At 39.7% G+C, this 27,286-nt stretch overlaps 2 protein-coding genes across 3 annotated transcripts in view; both read left to right on the top strand.

Moving 5' to 3' along the window:
* LOC139673332 (tumor necrosis factor receptor superfamily member 10A-like) lies at positions 1-10,509 on the top strand. Its single transcript, XM_071558836.1, has 10 exons — positions 1-452; positions 1,830-1,923; positions 2,617-2,748; positions 2,927-3,038; positions 3,652-3,725; positions 4,434-4,526; positions 5,522-5,556; positions 8,197-8,517; positions 8,963-9,011; positions 9,822-10,509. Exons 1-10 carry the CDS (start codon positions 411-413, stop codon positions 10,115-10,117), a joined length of 1,248 nt encoding a protein of 415 aa, XP_071414937.1. The 5' UTR covers positions 1-410; the 3' UTR covers positions 10,118-10,509.
* Positions 10,510-10,769: 260 nt separating this feature from the next.
* CARS1 (cysteinyl-tRNA synthetase 1) overlaps positions 10,770-27,286 on the top strand; it is a 33,030-nt gene continuing 16,513 nt past the window's right edge. Inside the window, exons 1-11 of one of the 2 annotated variants that reach the window (XM_071558825.1) lie at positions 10,775-10,850; positions 16,447-16,692; positions 19,411-19,502; positions 20,285-20,373; positions 20,672-20,768; positions 21,224-21,322; positions 22,247-22,396; positions 23,621-23,761; positions 24,504-24,592; positions 25,673-25,794; positions 26,900-27,012. In XM_071558825.1, coding sequence (XP_071414926.1) covers positions 10,823-10,850; positions 16,447-16,692; positions 19,411-19,502; positions 20,285-20,373; positions 20,672-20,768; positions 21,224-21,322; positions 22,247-22,396; positions 23,621-23,761; positions 24,504-24,592; positions 25,673-25,794; positions 26,900-27,012 — 1,266 coding nt within the window. In that variant the 5' untranslated portion in view covers positions 10,775-10,822. Of the gene's footprint in view, positions 10,851-16,446; positions 16,693-19,410; positions 19,503-20,284; positions 20,374-20,671; positions 20,769-21,223; positions 21,323-22,246; positions 22,397-23,620; positions 23,762-24,503; positions 24,593-25,672; positions 25,795-26,899; positions 27,013-27,286 lie in introns of both variants that reach the window. The other variant, XM_071558826.1, reaches the window with a different exon arrangement.

Here is a 27,286-nt window from a genome sequence, read left to right as displayed (position 1 = left end):
CATGGTCGGAAATGTAATTTTTCTGGCAGGAATAACTGCTGAAGAGAAAGCTGAGACCCGTTTCGGGGCTTTAGAAAGCCTAGTTTGTGCATTGTTGAAAAAAATTCTCTGTCCACTCTTCGCCCCTCCTTTTCGTAATGAGCGGGCGGCCCTTCAGCACGTGAGTTGTTTTGGAGAGACGGGAATAGCTCCATTTCCTCGTAACTCGGCGAAATGTGTTAGTAACTTGCGCAAGTCCCAAGGCACAGCGCGACTTCCCTCAGCCGCGTGGGTGTGCGCGGCCCCAGGTGCAGGTTGTTGTCTGCCGGGAGCGGGCGCTGCGGGCGGCGGGGCCAGATAAAGCGGCGCCGCCCGGGAGTTTGGTGGCTGTGCCGGCCGGACGGGGCGGGCGGTGTGGGCCGGGAGCTGCTATGGCAGCCCGAGGACCGGCGGGGCTGCGGCTGCTGCTGCTGGTGAGTGCCGGGTGGGGGCCTCTGGCCGGGGCTGCTGCTGCTGGTGGGTGCCGGGTGGGGGGCTCTGGCTGGGGTTACTCCTGTTGGTGAGTGCCGGGCGGGATTTCTGGCCAGGGCTGTCTGAGAGTGGGGGCTCGCCCTCCCCCTGCCCGCCGCGAATGGGGGCTGGCACCTGTCCGGAGCCAAATCCCTCCTTTTGAGAGGAAAGGACTCTTCCTCCGTGTCCAGGGTGCAGGAGCCTTGCGGGTTTTCCTATCCTTCTCTTCCTCAAGAGACTTTAGTCTTTAGAAACTTGACTGAACTGTTCGTGTCGCTCGAGGCTTAGGGAGTCCCGGGTTTATGCGGCTTTCCTAAACGTGAAAGGGATAAGGAAGCGCTGCTGCTGGGGTCGCGGACCCGGCCCGGGGCGCGGGGAGCCTGTGAGGGGCAGTGGGCACAGGTGATGCGGCTGCTGCCGCTTTTCCTTCTCTCCTCGGGGAAAAAAGAAAATTATAAGTCACGAATGAGCTCTATAATTGTCCTCACGTTATTTAACTGCGTAGCAGGAAATTCAGTAACTTTATCTCTCAGAAAGAGTTAAAAGAGCGCTCCCTACAGGAGCCGAACCCTTGGTTCAGGTTGGAAATTGCCCGCTGCTGGCAATTAGTGACGGGAAGCTCCGTGGCTGCCCCTTTCTCTGCCTCTACTTCTAGCACCTTCTCTCTCGTGGGTCTTACAAGCGGGGGATACAATCCCTCGGTGTCCTGAAATCGCGCTCTGCTCTCGCCTCCCTGCGAAGCACGTGGCGCTCTGGCGCTGGGGAGCTCCACAGAGTCCTGCCGAAGGGAGCGCGGCCTGCAGGCTTCTTACTCTTAATAAACAAATAATTAAGAAATAGAAATTCCCAATGCCCCTGTGGCTACAGTATGTTATTTTTCTTAGTGACCTAACTACTTGCCTTCAGTTTAAGATTACAGAGCCAGTGAGAAATGTTGGATGAGGTGACTGGGGTGCTTCCTCCGTTTTGCAGGGTGGGGTGTGCAGGGAAGTGGGAAAGACTAAGACTGATCCCCATGACTTAAAACGATGGGAAGAGGCAGAAACTTCGGCCTCTGAAGTTCCATTGCAGTGAACTAGTGGAAGTTTGAATGGAGTCAGGGATCTGTGGCAATAGTTGCCTAAAACCCATCAGCCGCTGCACGGTGGTGCCTTAACCCCAGCTTTGTGATTGCAATTACTGCTGTGAGCAGCACTTAGCAGAAATTACTTTGGGTTTCCTCTGTGGCTTCCCATAAATTTCTGAATGTTGTTCTAAGTCTTTACAGGTTCCTCTCACTGAGATGGTTATCATGTCCTGGGAGGATGAATCACTCAAAAGCTTGTTTGTCTCTGCTGTAGGTTATGCTTCTGAAAATGCCTGGAACCCCAGCAGAGAACTGTAAGGAGGGAGAGTACTTCCATGAAGGACGCTGCTGCATGTCTTGTCCAGCAGGTAAGACTGAGAAGTCTTAGCTGGTAGAGACCATGTTTCTTTCTTGTGTATGTGACTGAGTCACTATTGGTTTTTGTTTCTTCTGGTGAAAGGGTAAGCCCAGCTGGAGCTGTGAGGGTTTCCTGGGGCTGTTAAGGCAAGAGTTCCTTGTGTGACAGCTGATGACTGGGACAGGTGCCTTGGCAGCAAGCCAGGAAACCTCTGCTCACGGTTGAGGATAGTGTTCAAAATTGGGTGGTATTTGGTTGGTTTTTGTTAACAAAGCATATTAGTTAGCACAAAAAAGAGGGCTAAGGGAATTTTGATATTTCTGTGTCTGTAGGTAAAACTTGAGCTTGGTTTTGCTCTCTTGTCCTTGCTCAATGTGTGCAGAGTTAGAGTTTTGTGCCAAGAAGCACCCTGCCCTTAGAGAGTATCGGAGATCTCTCTAGAGGTAATTCAGACAAAAAAAAGAGTGGTTGTTACAAGCAGTTCTCTGTGCTCACCAATTCCTTCAGAGATGGTGATGGCCATGTATGTGGCTGATGCTAAGCTGATGTAGAGAGTTATCCTTGTCCCCTGTGTGTCCCAGCAGAGGCCTGGCTGGATGCCTCATTTGGTATTACTCCCTGTCCTAGCTGCAAACATCCTGTTATAGCCTTTTGTCTGTTAAAAAGATCCCTTGAAACTGCTGCTGGTTCTTTTCTTCCACAGGTACTTTTGCTGCCCAGCACTGCAGTGCTCCACATTTGAGAGGAAAATGTTACCTTTGCAAGGAGGGAGAGAGTTATACTGGCTATGAGAATGGCTTGGACGACTGCTTGCCTTGCAGACAATGCAAAGATGGTACCAAGCACAATTTTGATCAAGTCTTAACCCTTTCCCCTTTTTGATGTGGAAAATCTGGTCCTCATTGAGCATATTGAACTTAGAAAGAAATTGCCTTTATGGCCTGAGAGTAAATTTTGCATGGTTGTAGTTGCATCTTTTGTATTTACTTTGTAATTTGTATTTTATTTTCTAGATCAGATAACTGTGAGATCTTGTACCCTGACACATAATACTGAATGCCAGTGCAAGCAAGGGTATTTCTGCGCTGATGCGAGCTGTGAAATATGTCAGAGACACAGTAAAATGTAAGTTTGATAAAGAATATAAGTGACTGTTTTCCTTCGTGGGACTGCTATAGCTGTGGCCCAATCAGTGCCAATAGCTAACACATGTTATCAGGCTGTAAATAATTGCTCTGAAGGCAAATGACATTATTTATGCATTTAAATTTGAGGTGACAAAATATATGAAGCTGAGACCTAAAAAGATGTGAACCTGGATATTGTTGTTCTTGTTGCTTATGGGTGCAAGCTTGTACTTATCTTGTCTTCTGAGTAGCATTTCCCCAGGTACACACTTGAGTGAGATTTCTAGCACCCAGCTCAAAATTTTGTGAGGTAGAATTACCTGTTGAAGGAAACTAACTGTGCATAAATAATGCATCTCCTCTGTGGTTGGGTTTTTGATTTCTACCACCACCACTTACAAGTTAACATACAGGAGCTTTATCTGCTTTGCTTCTATTTAATCCTGTAGTATTACCATGGGTTGTTTAAATGTGCACTTCTAACAAAGTTATCTGTTTATGCATGTTCTGTTCATGCCTCTAAGTTCTGCCTGAAAAAAGAAATCAGGCCTAGACGAACTGTGTATCACTCTGAAAATGTTGATACAGCCCTGTGTTGCCATCCACTTCAGGTATCCAGAAAGGAAAGAAATCATGCGGAATTGCAATGCTACTACGGGCCTAGGATGTGACTCGCCCAGTCAAGGTCTGGTACACAAATCCCACTCAGCTTGGTTTGGAGGATCTGTAGCTTCAGCTTTAACAACACCAGAGCAGTCTGTAAACAGTGGTTTGAACTACTGTAACATACTTAACAGCTTCTATATTTCAGTCTGAGAGTTACTTGCTAAACACAAGCTCTCAAAGGCATTCAAGTGACCAAACCATCTTCAGTTTTTTTCACTGGGTGAAAACCTGTATGTGTTGGCAGGGATTTCCAAGTTGCAATGCAGATACTGCTAAAAGTCATGGATAGTGCAAAGATATTTCCTATGCCTGAAAAGCTGTGTGTGGAGCAGCTTTCTCTTTTGCTGGTGGATAGCTGCTGCCAGACCCAAGGAAGACTGAACTTGTCACTATGTTACAGCACCTGAAGTTTGCTGTTATCTTTTGCATACTTATTCCGCTTTTACTGTCTGTCCAGAAAACCTTGTCCCTTTTGTCTGTCCAGAAAACCTTGTCCCAGTTGTATAGCAGCTCTGTGCAGAATCCCCTGCTGCATTTGGGATAATGATGTGCAGTGCAAACAAGTACTTGCATGTTCAGGTCAGCTGAGAGTCCCAGTGCCTTTTCCATGACAAGCTAGGAGGGTTGTTGTATTAGTGCTGGGTTTAGGCTGTTTCCTAGGATAGCAAGGGATATCTTGTTTGGGGGAATTACTTCAATACTAATTTTATTTCTTTTTCCTTCACAGGAACCACAGCTCTTTCTTTGGTTATTCCAATTATTTTGGTAGTTGTTATTGTTTTGCTGTTCTTGGTATTTAGAAAGATGAAGTGTGATAAAGGTAACTGCTTGATTGTTGTCCATAAAATTTGCTTTCCGTAATTAGGTAAAGCATGCACTAGGGCTATCCCTGGGTTTTGTGTTACCTTGCAGGGGACCTATTTAAGCTTCAGATAATTTAGCATGTGATTGAATTAAGTAAGTCCTGTAAAATGAAGAGTAGTTTTAAGTAAATGAAATGCATAAACCTTAACTATGAGCTTTCTTATTTTGCTGACACATGCCTTTGCTTCAAAGCAAGATTATCATAAGTTCTTTAAAAAGGACTTTTTCTATCTATTTTCCTTGTATTGGCAGAGAAAAACCTGTGTCAGCTCAGATGCATGGTGCAAAAAGTAGCAACTAATTAGCTCATTAACTACTCTAATTCACTACATTTGGCTGGAGATTTTTTCTACAGATTGTTGCCCTTTTATCATTTGAGCCTCTTAATGAATGTGACTATTAGGCTGATAAGTCCTGTGTGAATTTATTTGGAGGGGGGGGGGGGGGGGGAATTGAGCTGTTTTCCTGGAAACTTCTCTTTCCACTGCTGTGTATTAAAGTGTTTTTGCAACTAGCGTAGTTAGAATAATGTTAAAAATTGGTCTGAAGTTTGAATGCTAACTTTGTTCAAATCATGTCTTACTGATTGCATTGCAGTAAAGACAATTTCTGCCTTTTTTTCTGTATTGAAGTAGCCCACAAAAATTATGGGAAGCATAAGTTGGAGTGGGGGAGGATGCAAGAGTGGCTTAAAAGACAAATTGCACATTGTGGTCAACATTTTACTAAGCGAGACTCTTCCCTATATGAAGGCACAGTGTTTATGCTCTTGGCTGAAGCTAAGGGTAGTGCTGTGTGAAACATATGATAGGTCAAGGAAACTGAATGTCTTGTAAAAGCTTTGGTTTGTGTTACAGAAGTTTCTATTGGGTATAAATCTTGTGTGAATTCAGCTATATTTAAGTTCCTGTAATTCCTAAAAGTTTCTTAAACACTTACTTTGTATTTCAGCTGCTTCAATTGATAAAGGTGCAGAGAGGAGTCTGGTAAGTATGTGACAGATCAAGTGTTTCATCTCAGTTTTGTGCAGTTTAATTGTGCACTGTTTAATTGTACTTGATACACAGCCCTTGGTGTTTGTGTTGCTGCAGACCTTTGGTAGGATGTGTTCCTGTGATGCAACAAGCTGTGATTATATAGGGCCAGATATTAGCAAGAGCCTGATGCATTTATTAGCTGCATGTGTCTGCTACAGTTGGTCTTTGCAATGTTTCTCTTGGAAACACTTCAGAGCCTGTAAATAGGATATTTTGAAAGCAGAAAAAAAAATTGGACTAGCTGCAAGCTTTCACTACAGACTGTCTCCAGATGATACCTCAATCCAGTTTGGCTTTTTTTGTTGTTTCACACATGTGTTCCACAGTCAGTGTCAGCTATTAGTTACCTGTATGGTGGTGTTCAAACTTTCACTGCATTTTAACAAGAAATTATTTGTTTATGAGACCTACTAATCTTGATCCAGTGAAGTGACTGAGTCTTCCTGTCTTTGGGCTCATGTCACAAACTACAGAGCAGAACAGTCTCATAGATGAAGGTTTTGGGGCTCAAGCATGCCAGTTCTAAAGTACCTCTCTATAAATGGTTTACCAACCTCTAAAGCTGCCTGCTGGCATGTGTTCCACTTTAAAGCTAGGCTTACCCTGGCTTCCTGTAATCAAGTACTATTTCAAACCTTACTGTTTCAGTCTAAAAAAATATTGCCAATCTAGCATTTTGCAAGATAAATACAAAACTAGCTTGTATTTCTTTGTCTAGCTTCTCTAGTTAGTGCTATTAAGGATGTAGCTTCTGCAAGGCAAACATGAGCTCAGTCTTATCAGTACAGTTAATGTGTAGTGTTAAGCTGTTAGTCTAGATGAGTATCAAAGAAAACTATCCAGATTCCTTTCATAGCATGTGTACAGCAGTACTTCTCCCCGTTGCTTCTCTGGTCCTCCTCCCAATGCACTCCTCACCCTGTGTGAGCTCTTGTCTAAGGTTACTAATTAGACATTTTGAGCAATTAAGTGCATTTTAATTATGTCAAAAACAGCTGAAGACTTAAGAAATGAATTGAAATATATGTTTAAAAGTATCACTTTAAACTCTTCTTTTTTTAAGGTCCGTAAGTGGCTCAAATATGTCAATTACCCATGGTTTTCTGTTGGGTTGTGTCTCCCCCCACTCCGTGGCCATATTCACAGCACTTCATGTGTTTGTAGAAGCTGATAAAGAAACATGACAGAAAACCTGGTCCAAATACTGTAGCATAGAATTAGGCAAATATAATATCTCTTTAATTTGAATAAAATTGTAGTAGAATAAATCAATAGGAAATTGATGCATGGTGACACTTAGCTCTCATGTAAGAGCTGTCGGAGACTTGAGATGCAATGTCTGTGCACTTGGAGTGTTCCTGCTACTTTAATAGCTTGTTTGCTAAGGGGAGTTACACTGATGGAGTTCTGAGACCAGGCACTTCGACACCAACTTGCAGTCCTTTCCAAAGTACCAGTGAATTTATACTGCTCTTAAAAACCCCTAACTACTGCTGATACTTTAATAGCTGCTGCTGTGTTTTGAAACAAAATGGTCAACTGTGCTGTGTACTTTCAGTTACTGGGCTTTCTATTTAAGAACTATGCCATATAAGATCAGTTTCTTTAACCTGTTCACACCCTTGACAGAAAGTGTTTGCAACGAGAATGAAGTACAACTACATGTGTGACATGTGGGGTGATTCCCTTCACATCTCTGCTTATGCATGTTGGTGTTGCATGTGGGTCACTGACTTTGTGTAAACAGAAATTATACCTGGCTTATGCTCACAGATGAGCTCTACCTTAGTAAACATGTGTCATGGGGAGAATGGTTACTCTTCAACCTCTTTTTCCACATCTTAAAAAAAAAACCAACCCTAAAGCTTTCTGGTTTTAGTACTAGCTGACATTCTGGGCAGATGATAATCTGCATTATACTTGTACTGTTCATGTTGAATTGGGGCTTTGCTCCCTAGCATATGCTTTAATGAATTGGCAATGCTTAAAATGATGCAGCCTTCCTTGGTTGCTTCTTTGTCCCCTCACAAAAGCTATGCAATGTGCACTGGTGCTCCCTAGATTCTAGTTTATGAATCTGCCAGGAAAGTTAATGCAGCTAAAGAAAGCCTAAGCTAGTGCACTTACATGGAGTTGATAGGCTATAAGCTTGGCAGAAGTTGTGAGAGCATCAGCCTTGACACAGGGATAGGCTTGAGGCCCCTGTTGCTGTTAAGTCAGCTCAGGTAAAGCAAGGCCATTTAATTTCCTCTTACCTTAGAGTTGCATACCTTCTGTACCTGGAGAAGGAGCAAGGAGAAATCCACATTGGTGAGAACATTAGGAAAAATTTCCTGCATTTGTTGTGGAGGTAGCCTGTGAACCTCACCCTGCAGTCCTGTGGGAGCAGAACAGCCAGCAAAGTGGAGAGTTGGCCTCTGAAACTATATGAAGTTGAATTCTGTGAAGGCTGTAACTTTACCAGATTGGCAGGCCTTCTATTATTTCTCTGGCATCTGGTGTCTTCAAGTATTCTCTTTTCTTCCCCCAAGCAGTCCTTGAAGGCCTACCTATGAAACATCTCTTAAAGTATGTTCTTATTCTTTGCAGAAGTCTGAGGGCAATATAGAAAGCCTGATTTTGCCAGAAAGGAAGACACCTGCACATAACGCAATGAACCCCAAGGGTGAGAACTCTCGTGAGAGTCAAGCACAAATCAGTATAAACCTGGAAGGAGAAAACACATCAGAAGAAGATAATCCACTTACTGAGCAGGGCACTGTCCCATGTGGGAGCTGGAAGCACTGTGTGCTAAGGCAGCTGAGGAGGATTGCAGAGTCTTCATTACAAGCAAAACATGGCCAGAATTTTGCTTTTCATCAGAATAACCTATCTAATGGTCCAAGTAGTAGAATGCCAGCAAATCATGTGGTAAGTATGTGAAATTATAATCATGTTTTCTCTAATACACATGTAATTTCAGTTGTTTTTAACTGTTTCTTGAGTTTTTAGGCAGAATGATACAGGAGACTTTGCCTTAAAGATGTACTAGAAAGTACAGGAACTGATATCTTGGGAAAGCAAACTTCAATCCCTTATACTTAATTTACTCTGCCTCTTTCATCTCCCTGTTAAAATTTACATAGAAGTTATTCTAGCAATAGTAGCATGTGTGCTGCCTTGCTGCTTCACTTCAGAGCTAGCAGTGTGGCTGTTTTATTGGGCAGTTTTCTTTACTCAAATACTTTCAGCTGTGCTGTTACTCCCCCTTCTCTTATTGGTGTGTGCTATAGAAGCAAGCTGTCAAGTAGGTCAAAAATAATTGTAAGTAAAGCACCCTGGCATGTTGGAGTAATGATCTAAATTTGTATTATAGGTACGAGAACCAAAGCATCAAATAATTGTTAAAAATCTCTCTCAAAAAGGTAAGTGTTGCAAAAATTGACAGCAGTTGGATTGGTTTTGTTTCCTGCTGACTTTAGTCTACTTAAGGAATAGTGTACAGAGGCTAATGAACACTGCTTAGAGCTATAAGGCTTTTAGTAAATTGTAAAATATGCTGAAACAGGATTATTGCTACATTTGACAGAAGTTGTAATCCCTGTGGTGAATTGTTCTACTTTAAAGCATGACTTTTCTGCACTGGGGTATAGTGCAGTCATGATTTTAAGAATGGTACAAATTTAAAAATATTTTAAACTAAGCCTGCACTGCAACAGTGTACTCTGCTTTATTGAGTGGGGTGTAGGTCAGAGCAGAAAATCTTTCTGTCAGATGTCTACTCACATGGAAGACTCCATTAAATCCCCATACATCTACCTGTACCCAGCAAATTGTGCTGGATGTCCAAGCAATGGGTTTTTCTCATTATGGTCTTAGTGTGGCAAACCTATACCAGCAGCATAGTGAAGTGGTTAAAGCCTCCTGAGTAGCCCTGTTTAAGCTAATGTGCCAGGTATTGAAGCCTTCCTGAAAACCACCTTTGCTGAATGGTGTCCCAAGAGACTACTTTCAAGATACATGGACCAATACCTTCAGCTGCTCTCAAGATCACTTAGGAGAAGACCTATTTGTCCTACTGCTTCTTAAATGCCAAACCTGGCCTTGCTGCTGCCATTTGGTCTGTGCAGGCATTGGTTGAAAATTAAAGGAAAAGCACATTCATTAGTGGGGGGGAGGGGGGAATCTGTGTTTTAAAACCCAAGCTGATGTGTGTTTCGTGTTTTTTCTTTCAGAACTGAGAGTTACCTTTGAGGCCTTTATAAAGGAAGTGCCACCAAAACAGTGGAGGCGGCTTATGAGAACTCATCTGCAGGACAATGCTATTGATAAAATTATTTATAATGTTCATAATGGTATAGATGAGCAATGCTATCAGATGCTTCTTGTCTGGAGAAACACACTGGGGGAGAAACAATGTATTATTAAGTTACTGAGTGAGTTGAAGCATATAGATAGGAAGGCTTATGATAATGTAGTGAACACTTTAAAAAGTAATAACATTATAAATAAAGTAGAAGCTACAGCTTAATGTTTATGATGAACTTCAGAAATGCTCCTATATACATACATGTGTTTACAAACTTCCTTTAAATGAGGATATCAAACTGCAGTAAGTGATGATGTGTACTTGTTACCCTTCTCGCCTCATGTGGAAAGCTGGAAGATGTTGACATGGAGTCTGGTTGTGACATTCACTTTTGAGTTGTACAAGGCTGAACTCAGGTGCCTGATGTCTGCTTGGGACCGAGGAGCTCGTGTTCACCTTTGCGTGTGGCAGTTCCTGTCTCATGAGAAGAGAGTGGCTGCTGCCGCTTTTGAGAGTATGCGTGCGTTGGTTTCGCAGTACAATTTTGTTTTGTATTGATCCACTTAGCACTGTTACACTTGGAGCACAGCAATAAAAGCCTGGTTGAGACAGAAGCAGGTGTTGACTTTTGGACTTTGTTCTGGTGGTGGAGTCGCTGTCCCTAGAGGTGTTTGAGGGAAGACTTAGTGCTATCATCTGGTTGAGAGGGTGGTGTTCGGTCGTGGGTTGGACTGGGTGATCTCGGAGGTCTTTCCCGAGCTCACGCCTGCGGTGCGTGGCGGAGCGCGAGGGATGCTGCGGGCGGGCGCTCTCGGTTGCCCCGGTGACGCGGGGCTGCCGTCGGAAGTAGCGTAGGGGCGGGCGGGGCGAGGCTTCCGGACGCGCTGTTGCATCAGCTTGGGAGCGAGGGCAGGACGAGGCAGCAGGATGGCAGCAGCAGCCGCCGCCGAGCACGGTAGGTCGGCGACCAGCGCCGCGGAAGCTGGGGAGACCAGGCGGAGTGTCCCCCGGAGTTGTCACGGCTCGGCGGGGGTCGGTGTCGCGGCCCCGCCGCTGTCACGGTGTCAGGTGGGAGGGGGCTGCGGGGCATCGCCATGGCCGCCTCATCCACGCGTCCCTTGGGATCTGCGTCCCTCGGGGTGTGCGGCGGAGCTCCCCCCGAGCCCCTCCAGGGTGCGTTCCGGGAGGATCCCGCCACCGCAGACCCCCGAGGTGCCTCCGTGTCCATCCCGTGGGTACCCGTGGGATGCGTTTCGTATTGTGCCTTGCCACGAATGTGAAGGTTAATGTTGATGATGTTGACACGCTGCGGGTTTGGAAGAAAAATTCGGAGCTTCTCGGTAGTGAAGTTTGAAAGCAGCTGCTCTGCAGCTCGATGGGTTCCAAGAGATGCGAGGTGGCTGCCTGAGCCCTTGGTCTGTGCGCTTTCACCTGCCCCTGTGTCTCCCGTGCTGTCGTTCCAAGGCATCACTGTTCTTCCTTCAACTCATGTCTGAGCTTTTGGACTTTTCCGGACATCTTCTGTGGTCATGTTTTGATGACGGGTTGTACTGCTCGCTTCCATATGGAAGGAGAGCGAGGGGAGTCCTATAATTTTTGGCACTACCGTAGTAAATGGAAACTTGGAATACCAGTCATGCAAGTATGAAATACCATTATGGTATGCAAAGGGTTGGAAATTTTTGTCATTCCAGTTAAGGAACTGTAAGTTCAAAGATTTTGCCTCTTTTTGTTTGCTACTGAACGTTACTTTGCTCTCCGTTCATCACAAGTAACATTTGCATTAAAGAGAAACACTTGTTTTGAAGGAATTGGCTTTTTAAAGAATTTTTTTCAGTATCTTAGAGGAAAAAACCCACCAAAGGTTCAGGTCAGGTGCACTTTAAAAACTTTTTATTTAAGTTTATTATTAGGCAAATAGCTTTTTCTTTTCTTTTTTTAAATTGAAATTGCAATTGTTATATTTAGTTTCAGTTCAGGAAAAGTGGAAGTGAAACTTACAGGGCTCAAGTGTTTAGGACTGACAAGCTTTTCCTTGGTGTGGAATACTCCAGTTTTAAAAATCCCTGCTCATCTAAAAGCCTCTCGAATCTCATGTGTGAATCTTGATTGTCTCTCTGTCTGTGTGTATGCTGTGTCTGGCACAGATGGGGTCACTGCATTGGTTTGGTGGTTCTGAAATGTTTATGGAAAATGATAATTTATCTTGGCTGAGCAGATAGTTGGAATTCCTTCCAAAGGTACCAGAGTGGCCAGCCAGAATGATAAATAACCAGTTTGGACCCTTACTAATAATGAGACATGCTATATTTGTCTTTTCTGTGTTGTTTTAAATTTGTGAAAGCTAAGATGGAAGAGAAATTACATTTTAAAATGTTGAGAAAAGGCTAAGATTTATTCTTGGAGAATGCCTCTGCAGAATTCTCAGAACATTTCTGTTGTTATCTATGACTGATATGGCTAGCAAGTTAAGGGGGAAGCCCAGAAAACCTACTTTTTCCCTGAAGCAAAGTAACTCCCTGGTTTTGTGTCAGCTACCTTACTGCCTACTTTATGGCTTTTCTGTATTTACTTTGCTGTCAACACCTTCGAAGAACAGAGGTTTTAATTTTCCAGTTTATTAAAATGAAAATTTTCCATGATATTTGATATTGTATGGTCTACATGTCTTGATTAAACTTCAAAAGGTATTTTATGTGCAAATAAAATGTAGAAGTAGTCCTGTGCTTTTGAGTCTGTGTGTTGCTGTGGTCTTGCAGACAAATTCCCAGGGTCCTTTAGTAGTCTCCAAAGCACTCCATACATGAAAAGAAGAATATGTGACAATTACATCACCCAGAGAGATTGTACAGCAGCAGTTATTTTATGGAACTGTATTAATTAATGTCTACAGTGGAATTTTTTTGAAACGCCTTTTTAATGTTTTATTGTTAACGTTAACTCTTATGCTTCTTCGGGGTTATTTTGCTACCTCTGCAATGCTTGTTCTCAGTGCTCATTTCCTGAACAGAGTTGTTCTTGTGTGATATGATTTGATATCTATGGTTCATTCCATTCATATGAGTTAAAAGTCAGTGTTATGCAATGGCTCTGTAATACTCCCATGTTTTTGCTGTCAAGAAGACACTTCCTAGTGCAATTGAGTAATACCTGTAATTTTTCTGTTTTGCAGTCAGAGAGGAGAGCAATTCCTTAGTCAGTTTTCCTAAAGCAACAGTGAAACCTAGTCAGACATACATATATCCATTGGCCCCTCTCCCTCAATACTTTTTGAATCCAATGATTTTTACTAATTGCATTTGACAGTGGGTGGCCTCTTGCACAGTTGGCAGGCTTAGCAAAGATGGGTTGGAGCAGTACAGGAGGATGGGGATACTGCAGTGTATGGGAAGAGGGGATGCAGCACTTAGAAGGTACCAGAATATACACTGGTGGGAGTGTGTCATGAATTAAAGGCAGTACAAGACACTGAGGGGGAAACTGAGGCTACAGAATGGAAATCACAGAAAAAAAAAGATGTTTGAGATTTACTATTCTTGTTTTGGTAGTAATAGAAATTAAATCACAGTAGGCTTTTATGTAAAGGTAGTTTTCACTGATTTCTTCTGCTTGAAAAGAAATGGTCCACTGTTATACTGCCATCCAAATGACACTGTTACCACAGTCATTTTTTCTTCCCAGGAGAGCACCATGTGCTTTAGCAGAAAAGCTTTTGTTTTGTGAATTCAGTCCGGTCTGAAATTACTCACAAGAACGCCAGAAGTGAGAATGATTTTGTCCTGCATGTACTGAAATAGGATGCTCAGAGATGCTTCAGAATTGCACTGATTGTAGAATCATAGTTTGGGTTGGAAAGAATCTTAAAGGTCATCTAGTTCCATTCCACTGCTGTGGGCAGGGACACCGTTCACTAAAGCAGTTGCTCAGAGCAGGGATTCCAGGGATGGGGCAGCACTCAGCATTCTCGCATACACAGAATGCCTGCGGCAGAAGGTAGAACACATTGATGAGAGCTTTAAGTTGTCATGTTCTGAAAAGTAGCTGTGGGTCTAGAAAATAAAGTTTGGAGCTCAGCACAGCCTGTGAATCCAATGTGGGACACTTGGATTGGTACAGTGAGCCTGCTGGAAGCTTGGGACTGCTGTGGCTCAGCTGCTGCTGTGCCCTGAGAAACCCTATTAACAGCTGCTCAATTGTGTTCTTGCTGAACTGCACATGCTGTGGTGCCCAGTCATGGATGTGAATTTGGGCTGAATTTGAGTTGGGGATCAGCCTCAGCATAAAGACATCCTCCTGTTAGGTCCCCTGGGCTATCTAGGTATTTGATATATTACACTTCCAAGTCTGCTATTGCTCTTGCAGCCAGACACAGGTCAAGCTTTATAATTTCAAGTATTAATGTGTGTGCCAGGATTGCTCAGAATAATTTTGGTTAAGTTTATCAGGGCTGAGCTGGTACCAACATTCACAGGCAGTATTTGCCGTCTCTTCTTGCCAAAATTAGCTTGTATGGGTTCTGTTGTATTTGTTGCATTTGTGTGTAAGTTTGTGCAACTTCCCTTTTAGATTGGTTTACAGATGTGGTTGGAAAGTGCTTATATTGTTTCATGTTCACTGACTTACATCCCATTAGCAGCCTGCTGTGTGAATAATGGTCATAATAACCCTAATAATACTTTGCAAATTGAATGTTGCTTTCCTTGCAGTAGATCTTTAAAGATATTTTCTTTGAGATACAGTTTCATTCCTACACAGATCATTCTTTAATAATTGGGGTTTGGGCCTTCTCCCTCATATGATTCATGTATACAAAATTTGCACTGAGGGAAAACTTACCTCTTAGTTTTCCACAGTCAATGCACACAGCTATTTCAAACTATTTCATCTGTATAAACATGCGAATTTCTGTTGTGATAAACATCAGTAAATATTTAGGATCCTGAAAAGTTTATAGTAAAATCAACTATATGAGCCAAAGCTGAGTCCCATTCATCTGGGTATTGGTCTACTAGTTATGCTTCATTATTTCCTTGCTATTCCTTATTTATACTGAATAATTACATGGGTAGGCCTTCAGAGAGATTTGGACTTTACATAAATTTATCTTTACTTTTGTGTCTTAATTTTAAATATATTTTCTGAGCTTCTGGGGGTTCTAATTATTTTTTAAATTATTGATCTTTTTTATTAGTTCTCCTTATGTGCTACTGTATCTCATTTATACCCAAAAGAGTCAAACAAACAAGCTTGGTATCTAGCTGCCATTTCCCTGTCATTCTGACTTGTTGTTGCACATTTTAATAATTGACTTCCATATAGAAAACAAGCTGCTCATAAAGTCTTAATCGATGATACTTGGAAAAAAATTCAATTGTGCAGTTCCTCACATTCTCTCCTAGACATCACTCCCATCTCCTTCCCTTCTTGCTTTTCCAAGAGGATTGTTCTGTGAGCACCTACAGTGCTTTGGGAACTACTTGTGCAGGAGATGTTCATTCCAGAGTAAGAAGCAACACTTCTGGCCATGGTCTCTTTTGGGGTTTGGGGGCAGGGACAGGTGCTCTCACACTGCCTTTCTCACTCTACTGCACTATGACCTTGACTTAAATTACTCTCTTGGCTCACCACCTAAGCAGGATATTGTTTTAATGTTTATACAGTACTTTGAACATGAACAGAGCTACAAACATTGAATCATTGTAGGAAAATATGAATGCTGGGTTTACTTAATGGCAGTGCTAGCCCCAGTGCCATAACCTGCATAGTGCTTTGTACCCACTGACTTGCACAGGGCTTGCTCTTACTGTCAATATCCCCACCAACTCAGAGAGCCTTTTTGCTGCTTCCTCTGTGTCCCTACATTTGTGAAGATGAAACATAATGGAACCTGCTTTGTATTCCAAAGAGATCATGGAATTAAAAAATTGTGAGAGAGGACCACAGTCTAATATCCTTTCCGTTTGTGTAGATCATACTCATTTTAAATATTATTCATATGCCTGATGAGAGAAAATGATATAGGGGAGGTATGGGAATATACAGCAACAGCTGAGATTCTGAGTTTCTGGAGCAAGTAGGAGTAACTGAGCATTGTGCTGGGAGCCTGCATGTGGGCAACAGTCCTGCAAATATTTAAAGATATGCTCAAATTCAGTAGACATATTTGCAGCCTATCCTGAGTGTATAAAATTAATTGTATTTAAATATTTGCAGGATAAGTGTTTTAGCAGCGTGGAAAAGAGGGACTGATTATGTTCACTCTGTATGAAGAGTTTTCTCCAATTTCAGTGGATTATATTTCTTCATGGAAAGAACTTCTGCTTTTGCCCTTTTTACTCCTTGTAATGATGTCTTAAAAACAGCATGAACATAATCCTGTTAATAGGAAATACATAGTTATTCAGTAACTTGTATTAAATACATTTTTCTCAAATTTCATGTCAGTTGCCAGAGCTAATTTGCAAGGGGAAATATATAGTATAAGGATATATTTTGGTCATTGAATCTCCTTCTTTTAATGCTGACCAAATGTCCTGTGCCTCTCTTTACAGCTTCCAGCTACAGTTTTATTCTGAGCATTAGTGAAGAGGAAGCCAGGGTGAAGGCTTTGAACGAGTACCTGAGCACTCGTAGTTATATCCAGGGGTTCACATTTTCACATGCAGATGTGGAGGTATTCAGAAAGTTTTCGGGGCCACCTGTGGACCAGTATATCCATGTTGCCCGGTGGTACAGACACATAGAAGCAATCTATGATGGCAGCAGTGAAAAAAATGAGCCTTGTAAACTTCAAACAAGTGAGTAATATGAAACTGGTGGACAGGTTATAGACTAGCTGACATTGTATTGGTTTTTACTCCTGAGAATTCTAGAAATTCCCTTTCATACTCTCTTGCACGCCTTAAAATTTACAGTGTCATCTTGTATTCAAAGTCGTAATAGTCTTCTTGCATAAAGTTACTGTGTAATTGATAGAGTCTGACTTATTTGAATGTTAAAGCTGTTTCCAATTTTTTTTTTATTTTAAAATTCTTCAGTGTACAGAATTCAATTATGTGTCTTTTCTTTAAAAAGCTAGCTAGCTTCTGGGTTGTAAAAAAATGTGGGTTTGGGCTTGTTCCCTAAACTATCAGAATTTGCTCTTTTTTTCCTTGCAGGGGTAACTAAATATTAGTTGTATAATATACAAATTCACAATAAAAGAAACTGAACACTTCCTCTCAGATCATTATTAACATTGAATTTAGAAAGAATGTCTGGGGTTCTTTTTTAACTCTGGTAATTTAGGCATTGCTGATGATTTGAGGACATACTAAACTGGTAATCCTAGGTCATTGTGTAAGCATGGGTGCAGGCATTTTTGGGAGCTGCATCACTATCCTGAGTTGTTTCCCAATGAGTTAGTCTAATTTAATTGCTTTATAGTGAGAGCCTTGCTCGGAGAGTCATGAAATAATTAATAATAATAACACGGAGCTGTTGTAGAGTGCTTGCAATACCTACAAATGAGTGCATAATGTCTGTCATTTCTGCTGATGGTTGTTGACTAATATTACTTCAATGCCATCTTCTCACAACCTCTCATCATACGTGTTCTCAATTCCTAGCAGACCAGCAGTTAAAATCAGACTGCTGTGAGTAGATGTTGTGTGTGCGTGTGCCTGCAACGTTTGTGCTGGTTATCGATTTTCTTTCAGCAGAGAAGGACTTTAAGCTGGACCCCTGGCTCTGATAGCAGATTTGTGGTGTTAACTATAATTTGTAGACTTTCATGGATCAGGGTGGTGCAGTAAGAGAAAAGATTACCGTTTTCCTGTCCATAAAATCTTTAATATTTTCTGTAAGGTTATCCCTTTTTATCTGCATGATTTGTATGTATGTATCAGGACTCCTGGAATGGTGTTCTGCAGTGTTCACTATGAAAATGACGCATGCATCTGCCATGCTTCTTAGACCTTGAATATTTTATTGCTGGTTTTTTGGGTGTGCCAGAGAGCCCCGGGGTGGGTTAGAGCAAGTGAACTTCAGTTCAACCAGGGGAAAGGCTGTAGCTGGCAGAGGTGTATTTGAACAGTCTGGCTAGGATGCTTTGCCCTTGGTGTCTCTGCAGTGGATATGATGTGACAGATAACTCACAAGTTGAGAACTTCAGGGCACAGTATCTGGGTTTTTCCTTATGTTTGTGTGGTTGTAAGTGAAGAAGGTTTTACAGATTTATCTTTTATTGGACTAACCCACAAAGTTTTTTTCTCCTGAGGGAAGCGTTGACCACAATTAAGCCAGCATAATCTTTGTAAATCAAAGAGTAAACAAATCCATCCCTTGGTATAAGATCTGTGTTGTGGATAGACTGCTCCTGAGCTTGAGGTATTCTATTCAGGAGTACCTCATGCAATAAGAGTCAACACGTATTTCCATGGATTCATAATGTAGATATTAACAGAGATTAAATTTTTTTTTACCATGAATGTTTACGTTACTTGAAGGTTTTCAGCCACAATATGCATATGAAGATATGGGGCGAAACAGATGTAATGAAGAGCACCCTGAGACACAGGATCAGAAAGGCAATTTTGTTGTCGAAACAAGTACTTTGTATAATATTTTAATTGCAGTTGAAATGCATACCATGAGAATTCCTAAAGACAGTGCTGTGTGTTTTAAGCTGGCAAACTTGCTGTATTTTTGAATTTTCTGGTTTGCTTTCATTCCTAGTTAATGCAATAATTAGTTTAACATCATTGCATCTGTAAACAGCCCTGTGCAATTCTTTGACAGATCGCATGCCCATACTTCCGTTTGAAAAAAACCTTGTGAGTTTAACAACTATGTTGCTTCTTAAAAATTTAAGTGAAAACAAATGCAAGAATATTGTCACTAATATTACCCTGCTCTCTTTAATAGCAAAATGTAGCCTCTTGCTGAAGTCGAGCATATTTGTGGTAAATGAGCGTGTTCAAAAATGCCCTGTGCACATAACAACAATGTATGATAAAAGGCCTTTCTGTCTCCCCTCCCTCTCACCCTGAGTACACAGTACTCTGTCAGTTTTGGCTCTAGAGACCACCTCTGGTCTCTGGAGATTTTTTTGCAAATTCTGTGTGAGGTCTGTTATAACACCATAACAATAAAATCAGCAGTGTTGCAGAAAGCCCAGGACTGTCCTAAAACTTCATTAATAATTCATTAGATTTCAAAACTCTTGGTGATACTTTAACTGAATTGCATGTTCTTACTTTTATATCCCCTTCCTTTCTGTTACTGGGATCAAAAGCTGTTAGGAATTGCAACTCAGAGAGTAGAAATTACAATAATTGAAATAATTTACTTTGGTTTCGGTGTCGTTGTAGAAGACTCTAACAGAAGTAGTTGAATTACTAGGATTGAAGCAACTTTGTCTATTTATATGTCGAGTTTGAAATAACTTAATGATGCGATAAGGAGAAAATGTTATATGGTAAATGTGTTTGTGAAAAATATCTTTTCAGTTTTCTTTAAGCTATTTTTTCTCTTAGGTAAAGGCAAACGTGTGCAGCCGCCTTGGTCTCCCCCTGAAGGGACAAAACATTCTAAGCTTTGCCTCTACAACAGCCTGACTCGCAGTAAGGTGAGGAAATGAAAGAAAAGTGGAGATTTCCATAGAAACACAAAAAGAGCAGTCATCAGACCTTTGTTTCTGCAGTGTTTACCCTATTGATAGTCAGGTCTCTTGTATTTGTGGAATGTTAACAAGCACACACCAGAAATGCTGTGTCAGGCAAGTGTGTTTGCTGGGCAAGTGTTAAAATGCACACACTAAGTATGCATACACTACAGGTGTGTCCCTGTGTATGTACATTGCTTAATATACAGTTCCCAATTGTTAGTGGTCATGCAAAATTGTATTACACATAAGTGTAGGCAGTGTGAGCAGAATAAAATCACGGTTTCTCTCGTTAGGTATTGTCTTTGTAAAAAGAAGTCTTGACAATTATATAGTTATAATATAAACTGGTAAAACTTCTTGTGGTCTTGTTCTCAAAGGCCTTTGAGAAAGAGAAGATATTAAGAATATTAATGATACATGGGTTGTAGTATCCAAATATCTGTGAACTGAGTATAGTGTAACCCTTTTCAATGCAAAAGAGAACCTTTACAAATGCAGCTTGAATAATGCCCTGCCTTGTCCAAATCTTTGTAATATGTGATTGAGAAGAGTGCAGATAACATAAGCAGTCCCACCCTGTTATCTCTCTTACATGATAAAGGTAGTGGTGACCTTCACTTGTGGTAAGAATTCGTTGTAATTATAATCTACGTTTTCTTGTTCTGATCTGCAAATGTTTCGTTACTGGTCTGAGATCGTGTCTTCAATTTCTTCTGATCACTGTATCTTCTCTTTCAAATAAGGAAATCTTTCAGCCTCAGAATGGAAAAAAGGTGTTGTGGTATTGCTGTGGTCCAACAGTTTATGATGCCTCTCACATGGGACATGCCAGGTACCGCAGTTCTTATTTTGATATAGGTAATAACAGTGCCTGCTGGAAGGAAAAGATCATTAGAAAAGGGTATTTATTTAAATGAATATGTTACTAGAAAATAGCTTTCTTTTAAACTTGATGCTTGAGATTTAACATTAAAAGCATGTTGTAATATTATGTCACTGTGTGATTAAAAGCTTACTAGTAGATGAAAGCAAATTAAAACTGCTGTAAAGTGATTGAGATTAAAGTCGTTTGTGCATAGAATAGAAATAGACTGAAGGTGTTCATTAGAAACATCCCTTTATGTTTTTAGGTCATACATCTCATTTGATATCCTGAGAAGAATCTTGAGGGATTATTTTAAATATGACATTTTCTATTGTATGAATATTACAGATATTGATGATAAGGTAAGTTTTTTTGTTAAATTGCAATCTAAAATACTTTGAGCATGGAAGTCAAAGAGAGTCACATGTAATTGCCACTTCATAAGCCGAGATAAACCTTGCACTTATTAACTTAGACATACATTTTGTACAAAAAGGCATTTTCTCAGTTTTGTAGCATTCCTATGATAGCAAACCCTATATTCTTGTATAAAAATGAATGTTATCATAAATAATGAAAACTAAGTAGTTGAGAAAGTTAATTTATGTTACTTTCCTCTTGTTGAGATAATGAATTGACTCAAGGTAGCTGATTAACTATGCATTGTGTGTTAAATTTGTATTATTGCCTGTAAATCTTCTACCTTATTAAATTTATAAAGATTCTGACATGCCTTTGGTAAGTCACAGATTTTTATTTGAACTTTGTATAACTGTGTTTCAATTCACAAAAATATTTTTGTGTTTCTACTTTGTAGATCATCAAGAGAGCAAGACAAAATTACCTTTTTGAACGGTACAGAGAGAACAAATCAACAGCAGATCAGCTACTTGAAGATGTTAGAACTGCCTCAGAGGTAAGTTGTGGTATTTAACCTCTGCTAGTTAATCTCTAAGGTTCTTGCTTAATGTAGCAAAGCATCTAAAATTGCCTCTAACTTTGCTACTCTTTCTGCTTGTTTAGTTACTCTGTTGACCTGGTACTTCACAAATTAGAGCTGCACATCACTTTGATTTTTTCCCTTGTTTGGGAATGGACAAATTCTTTAAAAGGCATGCCAGATTTTTGTGCCCTTAGAATTTTTTTGTGACTGCATGTATTGCTCAAAAACCATTTTGATGTTTCTGTGTTAGAATTGAAACTTTAAAAATAATCCTTTAAGAGAATTTTTGAATGGTGGTGCATCCATAATATTTTAAAGCTTGGGAAGTTTCCCTTTTGAACCATTGGAAAGAGCAAAAATGCTCCAAAGCTTTAGAGATTTAATAAACTGTGCGTTCTGAACTGAAGGTGAGGGAATATGATTCTCTGGTAATGTTTAGGACTACAGATGGGAGAGATTCTAATGAATTGAATACAGGTCTGGGAACCGGAGGTGTGGAAATTTAGCCCAACTGTCTTTGTCTGACATACTCTCTAAGCATTGCATTTAATCTCTCTCTGGTTCATATTAAAGCTTGTTCTTTTCAGGTTTATGATAGCCAACTGTGTAATTAAAGTGCTCAGTTGCACAGAAAATTAAAACAACAGTAATGATGATGATGATGTAGTGGTTTATAAAGTCTTTCTGAAAAACTGAATTTGGCTGCAAAGTAAATGCTTTTGACTACACCCTTATTTCTGATAAGGAGTATGTTTCAGTAGTTGATGTGAAAGCTTTTCCTGTGGCATGATGTGTAATTCATCACTACCAAGGTACTATGTGGCTAAGAAAATATTGTGTATGGAACATAGTGCTACTATACTGCACGTGGCTTTCTAAATTTTTCTGTAATTGTAGCTCTTTTCAGTTAAATTAAATGAGACAACAGACCCAGATAAAAAGCAAATGTTGGAAAGAATTCAAAATGCAGTGAAGTCTGCTTTTGACCCTCTACAAGAAGCTGTGCAAGCAAAACTCTCTGCAGAAGAGATCAGCAGATGTCATGAGGTAAGTTTGAGCTCCTTTTTATATTTTACATTTCGCTTGTATTTCTTAGGAGGTTTAAAATAATATTAACTTGTAGTAATTTCTTGAAACATTATGTAACTTTTTATTCATAAAAAAGAGTACTTGTGTGACTGTGAATTTTTTATTACTTTGCGTTCAGTACAGGAAATTTGATTCTTCAGCTATAGAGTTTTTTGATCCTGTTTTTATCAAATACTATTTTTCCTCACACGGTGATAATTATTCAGTTATTTTTTACCTTTCCAATGAGGACTTTTCTTTTGTGTGTGCTTAGACTTTCTCTTTGACTTTCTTGTCTTGATGAATTAGTTTTAGTATCGGTTACTGAACATACATTTCTGACATTCCAATACTGGTGGCAGTTTTTTACATAAATGCTTCTGTTTCTGATCAGAAAAGAAAATTCATCCCACAAAGTTGTGCTCAGGATTATTTTTATTAGAGACAATTAACATTTAGTGACAATAATCCTGTTGACTTTATTGTGTTTTCGTTCTGTCCGTTACCATGTCAGTCAATATAACTTGAGTCTTAGTAAATGGTTTCCACTTTGATATTTTCTTGCTTTCAGATTATTAATAATTACTATGGGAAACATAGGGTATGTGCTCCCTTCTTGAGAAGAATCTCTCTCTAAATTACAGGTTTTTTTTAAAAGGCCCAGCTGTTCTAATATCAAGTGCCTTTATAAAAGTGAATACTCACCTAACAGAATTTTAAAAACAAATCTAAGCAATTACACCTTCTGCACTATATCCTAGTGTAAAAAAAGTCATCTTTTAATATAAAACTAAAATATATTCTTGCTGTTCAAATTAGTTTTTCAGACACTTTTTAGCAATGTGCATAGTAAGGCTTCTGGTAGGTTATCCAAGAGCAATGGGGGAACAGATGATGTGATGTAACTGCAGGTCCCAGCTGATGTTTACAGCACAAATTCTAGATGCCAATTTAAGTGATTAATATCAAAACAGATACCACTTACCAGTTTATCTTCCTTCTTCTGTTTTTTCATCTATATTTATGATGGGCAATATGATAAAAAAGTGGTGGAAACATGGATCACTCTGTGTTCATAACTAGGTGCCTCATTCCAAGTGTCTTATTCCTTAAGCAAATCTCTCTGTTCAAAATAAGATCTTTCTGCCCAATTTAAACAGGGCAAGTCTTTGATCAGTTGCACTTACCATTATTGTTTTATAGACACTGTTGGAAGAAGCCAAAGATTTGCTGTCTGACTGGTTGGACACAAAATTTGGCAGTCAGGTGACTGACAATTCCATATTCTCAAAACTCCCCAAATTCTGGGAAGGGGAATTTCATAAAGATATGGAAGCGCTCAACGTAAGTAACCAGTTTTCTGTATGTGCTGTTCCTTATAATACACAGAATACAACTTAGCTCCTTAATAGCTTTCAAAAACCTTATATTTCAACTTTATTGATAAAGTATTTTCTTTCATATGAGTAGGTAGCTGTTAAATTAGCACCTGCTCTGTTTCCATCCCAACAGTGTTAAATCTGTTGTGCATGTTGCCACTCGTTTAATTGGTGATCAAATTTGATGTGTGCCCCGCCCATGCCTTCCTTTGGTGTAACATGGGCTAATAATCATAAACTGATCCAGAAGTTTGAGATGGAATCTGTTACCTGCACAAGAGATCCCTGCCAACCTCAGCATTTAGACCAACTACTTAAGTGTCTTCAACCACTACAAAATTATGTGATGATAACAATTAAGAAGAGATTTGCCTGTTACAGGTGAAATGCTGCGTTACACAGAATGGTTCAGAGCAGGGAAGTTTTTTTACTTACCTGCAAATCAGAGCAATTCATTGCCTGTTTGCCAGAAGAGCTATCATCTCCTGCAGTAGTTTGTTGTTAATGTTGCCTTAAAGGCTGGGGGAGAAAAATGTGCCACAGCACATTGTTTCAGAGCAGAAAGCCTGAAATAGGAGAGAGATTTTATTATCACTTGCTTTTGAGCAAATTTTTAACCAATATACAGTATATATATATATATATTTAGTGCATATTTACATATTTATAAAGATATATTTAGATATAATTCTACTTTTTATCTATAGGTTTTACCTCCAGATGTTTTAACACGGGTTAGTGAATATGTGCCAGAAATTGTGGATTTTGTGAAGAAGATTGTGGATAATGGTTATGGGTAAGTTTGCTACTAGGTGCTTTTGTTTTGCCCTTATACTGCATCAGAGTTAGAATGATTGGTTTCAGCACTTAACTGTGAGCTGTTTTCTCTGTTTTCATGTGCAATAGTAGTCTTTTCCAGGGGTAGTTTTTCATCAAATAAATAAATTTCTGGTTCCTTTGCAAAAGACCTGTTATTTCTCACCTGTGCTATTCTATGTTTTTTATTATGACCTACAAAGAGAGGTTAGATTATTAAATTTATAGGGTGAAATCTTTGTTCATTAAATTAAATAGTAAAAGTCCCATTCACTTGAACTGTGTTTGATTCCTGGCCTTCAGCAAGGGGTTTAAAAATTTGACACCTGAGTTGATAGCTAGAAATCAGTTGTAAGTAACATGAATTTTTAGGAATGGTAACAGTGAACTGGTTTTCTGACGTTGTCTATATTTGCAAAAAATCAAGCTAATACTCTAGAATTTCCTAGGTATCATGATAGATTTCCATCTGTTAATAGCCTGAATATTTTTACATGGATGTATTTTGATTGTGAATACAAGAAGCCTGTGGTTCAGACTGCCATAGCTTTTCTTCCATGTTCTTGCTTTAAACAGACATTTAAAAAAGGTAGGGAGACTGTTCAGAATTGTTTGCACTGAAGTATCAGCATTCATGGTCATCTTGAAACTTACCTTTGTGCCAGGGTGGTTGTTATGGCTGTAGTGGGACAAAATGAGCAAAGTGAAGAAGTACAAAATGGACTGTGAGACAAATGTGATTCATATTATATTATTGCAAAACATTAAAAGGTCTAGAGGTATTATAGATATTTCTTCTCTTGTGACTGTTAACTGATGTCTCACCTTTACAGAGCTTAAGAGATGTTAGTTGTTTTCCCTGTCATCAGTTTTATTATGACTTTCAATGATTTGTCCAAAGCCTTTATGGCAGGACCTTAAAACTTAATCATCTTTACAGTACTGAGCAGTACCATACTGGGAGTGGTTTCACTAGAGAACTTATGATAGTGATTTTAGGGATAAAAATCAGTTAACTTGTGGAAGAAACCTGGCTAAATAATGATCTTTAAATTTTCAGGTATGTGTCCAATGGATCCGTTTACTTTGACACTATGAAGTTTGATGCCAGTGAAAAACACTCCTATGCTAAGTTGGTTCCTGAAGCTGTAGGGGATCAAAAAGCTCTTCAAGAGGGTGAAGGTAAAATGGGGAAATAGTGTTTGTTTAAGGTGCAAAAGAAACTGATTATGTGTTGGTCTTTTGAATTGATTTCACTGAGGTTTGGATCAGATACTTTCAGAGTTGAATTGTTTACCTGCTGCACTTCCTTTACCGATGGATTTCTATGCCAAAGTTTTGTAGCTTGAGCCAGTACTTTCCCCCATGTTTTTCTTTAGAAAATACCAAGAAATGTTATTAATTCTAGGATGTTTGGGTTTTTTTTTCTTTGTTTGTTTGTTTGTGGGGTTTTCAGTTTGGTCAGAATTGTGTATAGCTTGGTCATTTGGCCATAGCTCAAGTTCTTTGGACATCCATCTGTTTCAGTGTAGGAATAAAGACTTGAAGCTGGGTCTTCGACATGCCAGGTGAAAGGTCTCCACATCAGGCTGTGGTTACTTACTGACAAATATTTGGGTTTCTCTTTTATACTGAAAACTGTTTTTACTTTGTAAATCTTATTGTGTTGAACTAAATCCAAATATAGATTTTTTTACAAAAGAGATATAGCAGAGGATTAGCTTAAAATGCTCAATAAACCAGATCCATTCATTATCTGCTCCAAAGGTTGTACAGCTTTAGTAGCAAATAATCCACAAAGTCTATAAAAAGAATATTGAAAGGTTTTAATATAACACTTGTACCAGGTGAAATCAGGACACTCATACTAGGTGAAACTAGCAATATCTGAGAGATGTCACTTAAAATGGATATGATTTTTTTTCCTTTATTCAAACCTTACAGCTTAAATCTATGTGAAATAAAAGGTGTTAGCTTAAACCATTCATTTTTTTTCTTTCTGTACTTCTTTTTTCTGTAACTGCAATGTTGGAGTTGTGCCTGCTGAGAGAATGTAGATGAATCTCACATCAAAACTTAGAAAGCAGTGTAGATGCGGGTCTCCTGTCAACCAAACATTAATGAAAACCTCAAAGGATTATCAAGGTTAATTATGAAGAATTTTGAGGTTTCAGTAATTTGGTGGGTTGGGTTTTTTTATTTTTTTTAATTCACATAAAGTACAGCAAGGCCAAAAATCAATAAAGCTGGTGTAAAATGTGTGTATCTGCATTTTCTCTTTTGAAAGGTGACCTCAGCATCTCAGCTGATCGCTTAAGTGAGAAGCGTTCTCCAAATGATTTTGCTTTATGGAAATCCTCCAAGCCAGGAGAGCCCTCATGGGACTCTCCCTGGGGAAAGGTAAGGATGTTATCATCAAAATTTAGATTTTCTACACCTTATTAAATAGCACAGTTACACAAGTACTTTTGCCTCACCTCATATTAACAATGTATAGATTATGGAGGTCTTGTATTCAGTTATAAGATTGAGTTGATAATGTTTATTTAATAATTTAGAATGTGTATCAGTCTGTTTACTTTTTAAATAGAAGTTTGCATGCAAGCTCTTGATGGTTGTTAATGGTCATTTGTCCTTTATCTGCAGTAAATTCTATTTCCTTTTTTTTCCCCTT

The sequence above is a fragment of the Pithys albifrons genome, chromosome 6, assembly GCF_047495875.1.
Source record: "Pithys albifrons albifrons isolate INPA30051 chromosome 6, PitAlb_v1, whole genome shotgun sequence".
NCBI lineage: Eukaryota > Metazoa > Chordata > Aves > Passeriformes > Thamnophilidae > Pithys > Pithys albifrons.
The sequence above is the reverse complement of the archived record's forward strand: the minus strand, read 5'-3'. Positions and strand labels throughout refer to the sequence as shown.

Coding starts and splice junctions, on each gene's coding strand:
- LOC139673332 (XM_071558836.1), top strand. CDS start 411: ATGGCAGCCCGAGGACCGGCGGGGCTGCGGCTGCTGCTGCTG. Junction 453..1,829: donor GGCTGCGGCTGCTGCTGCTG/GTGAGTGCCGGG, acceptor TCTCTGCTGTAG/GTTATGCTTCTGAAAATGCC. Junction 5,557..8,196: donor AAGGTGCAGAGAGGAGTCTG/GTAAGTATGTGA, acceptor TATTCTTTGCAG/AAGTCTGAGGGCAATATAGA.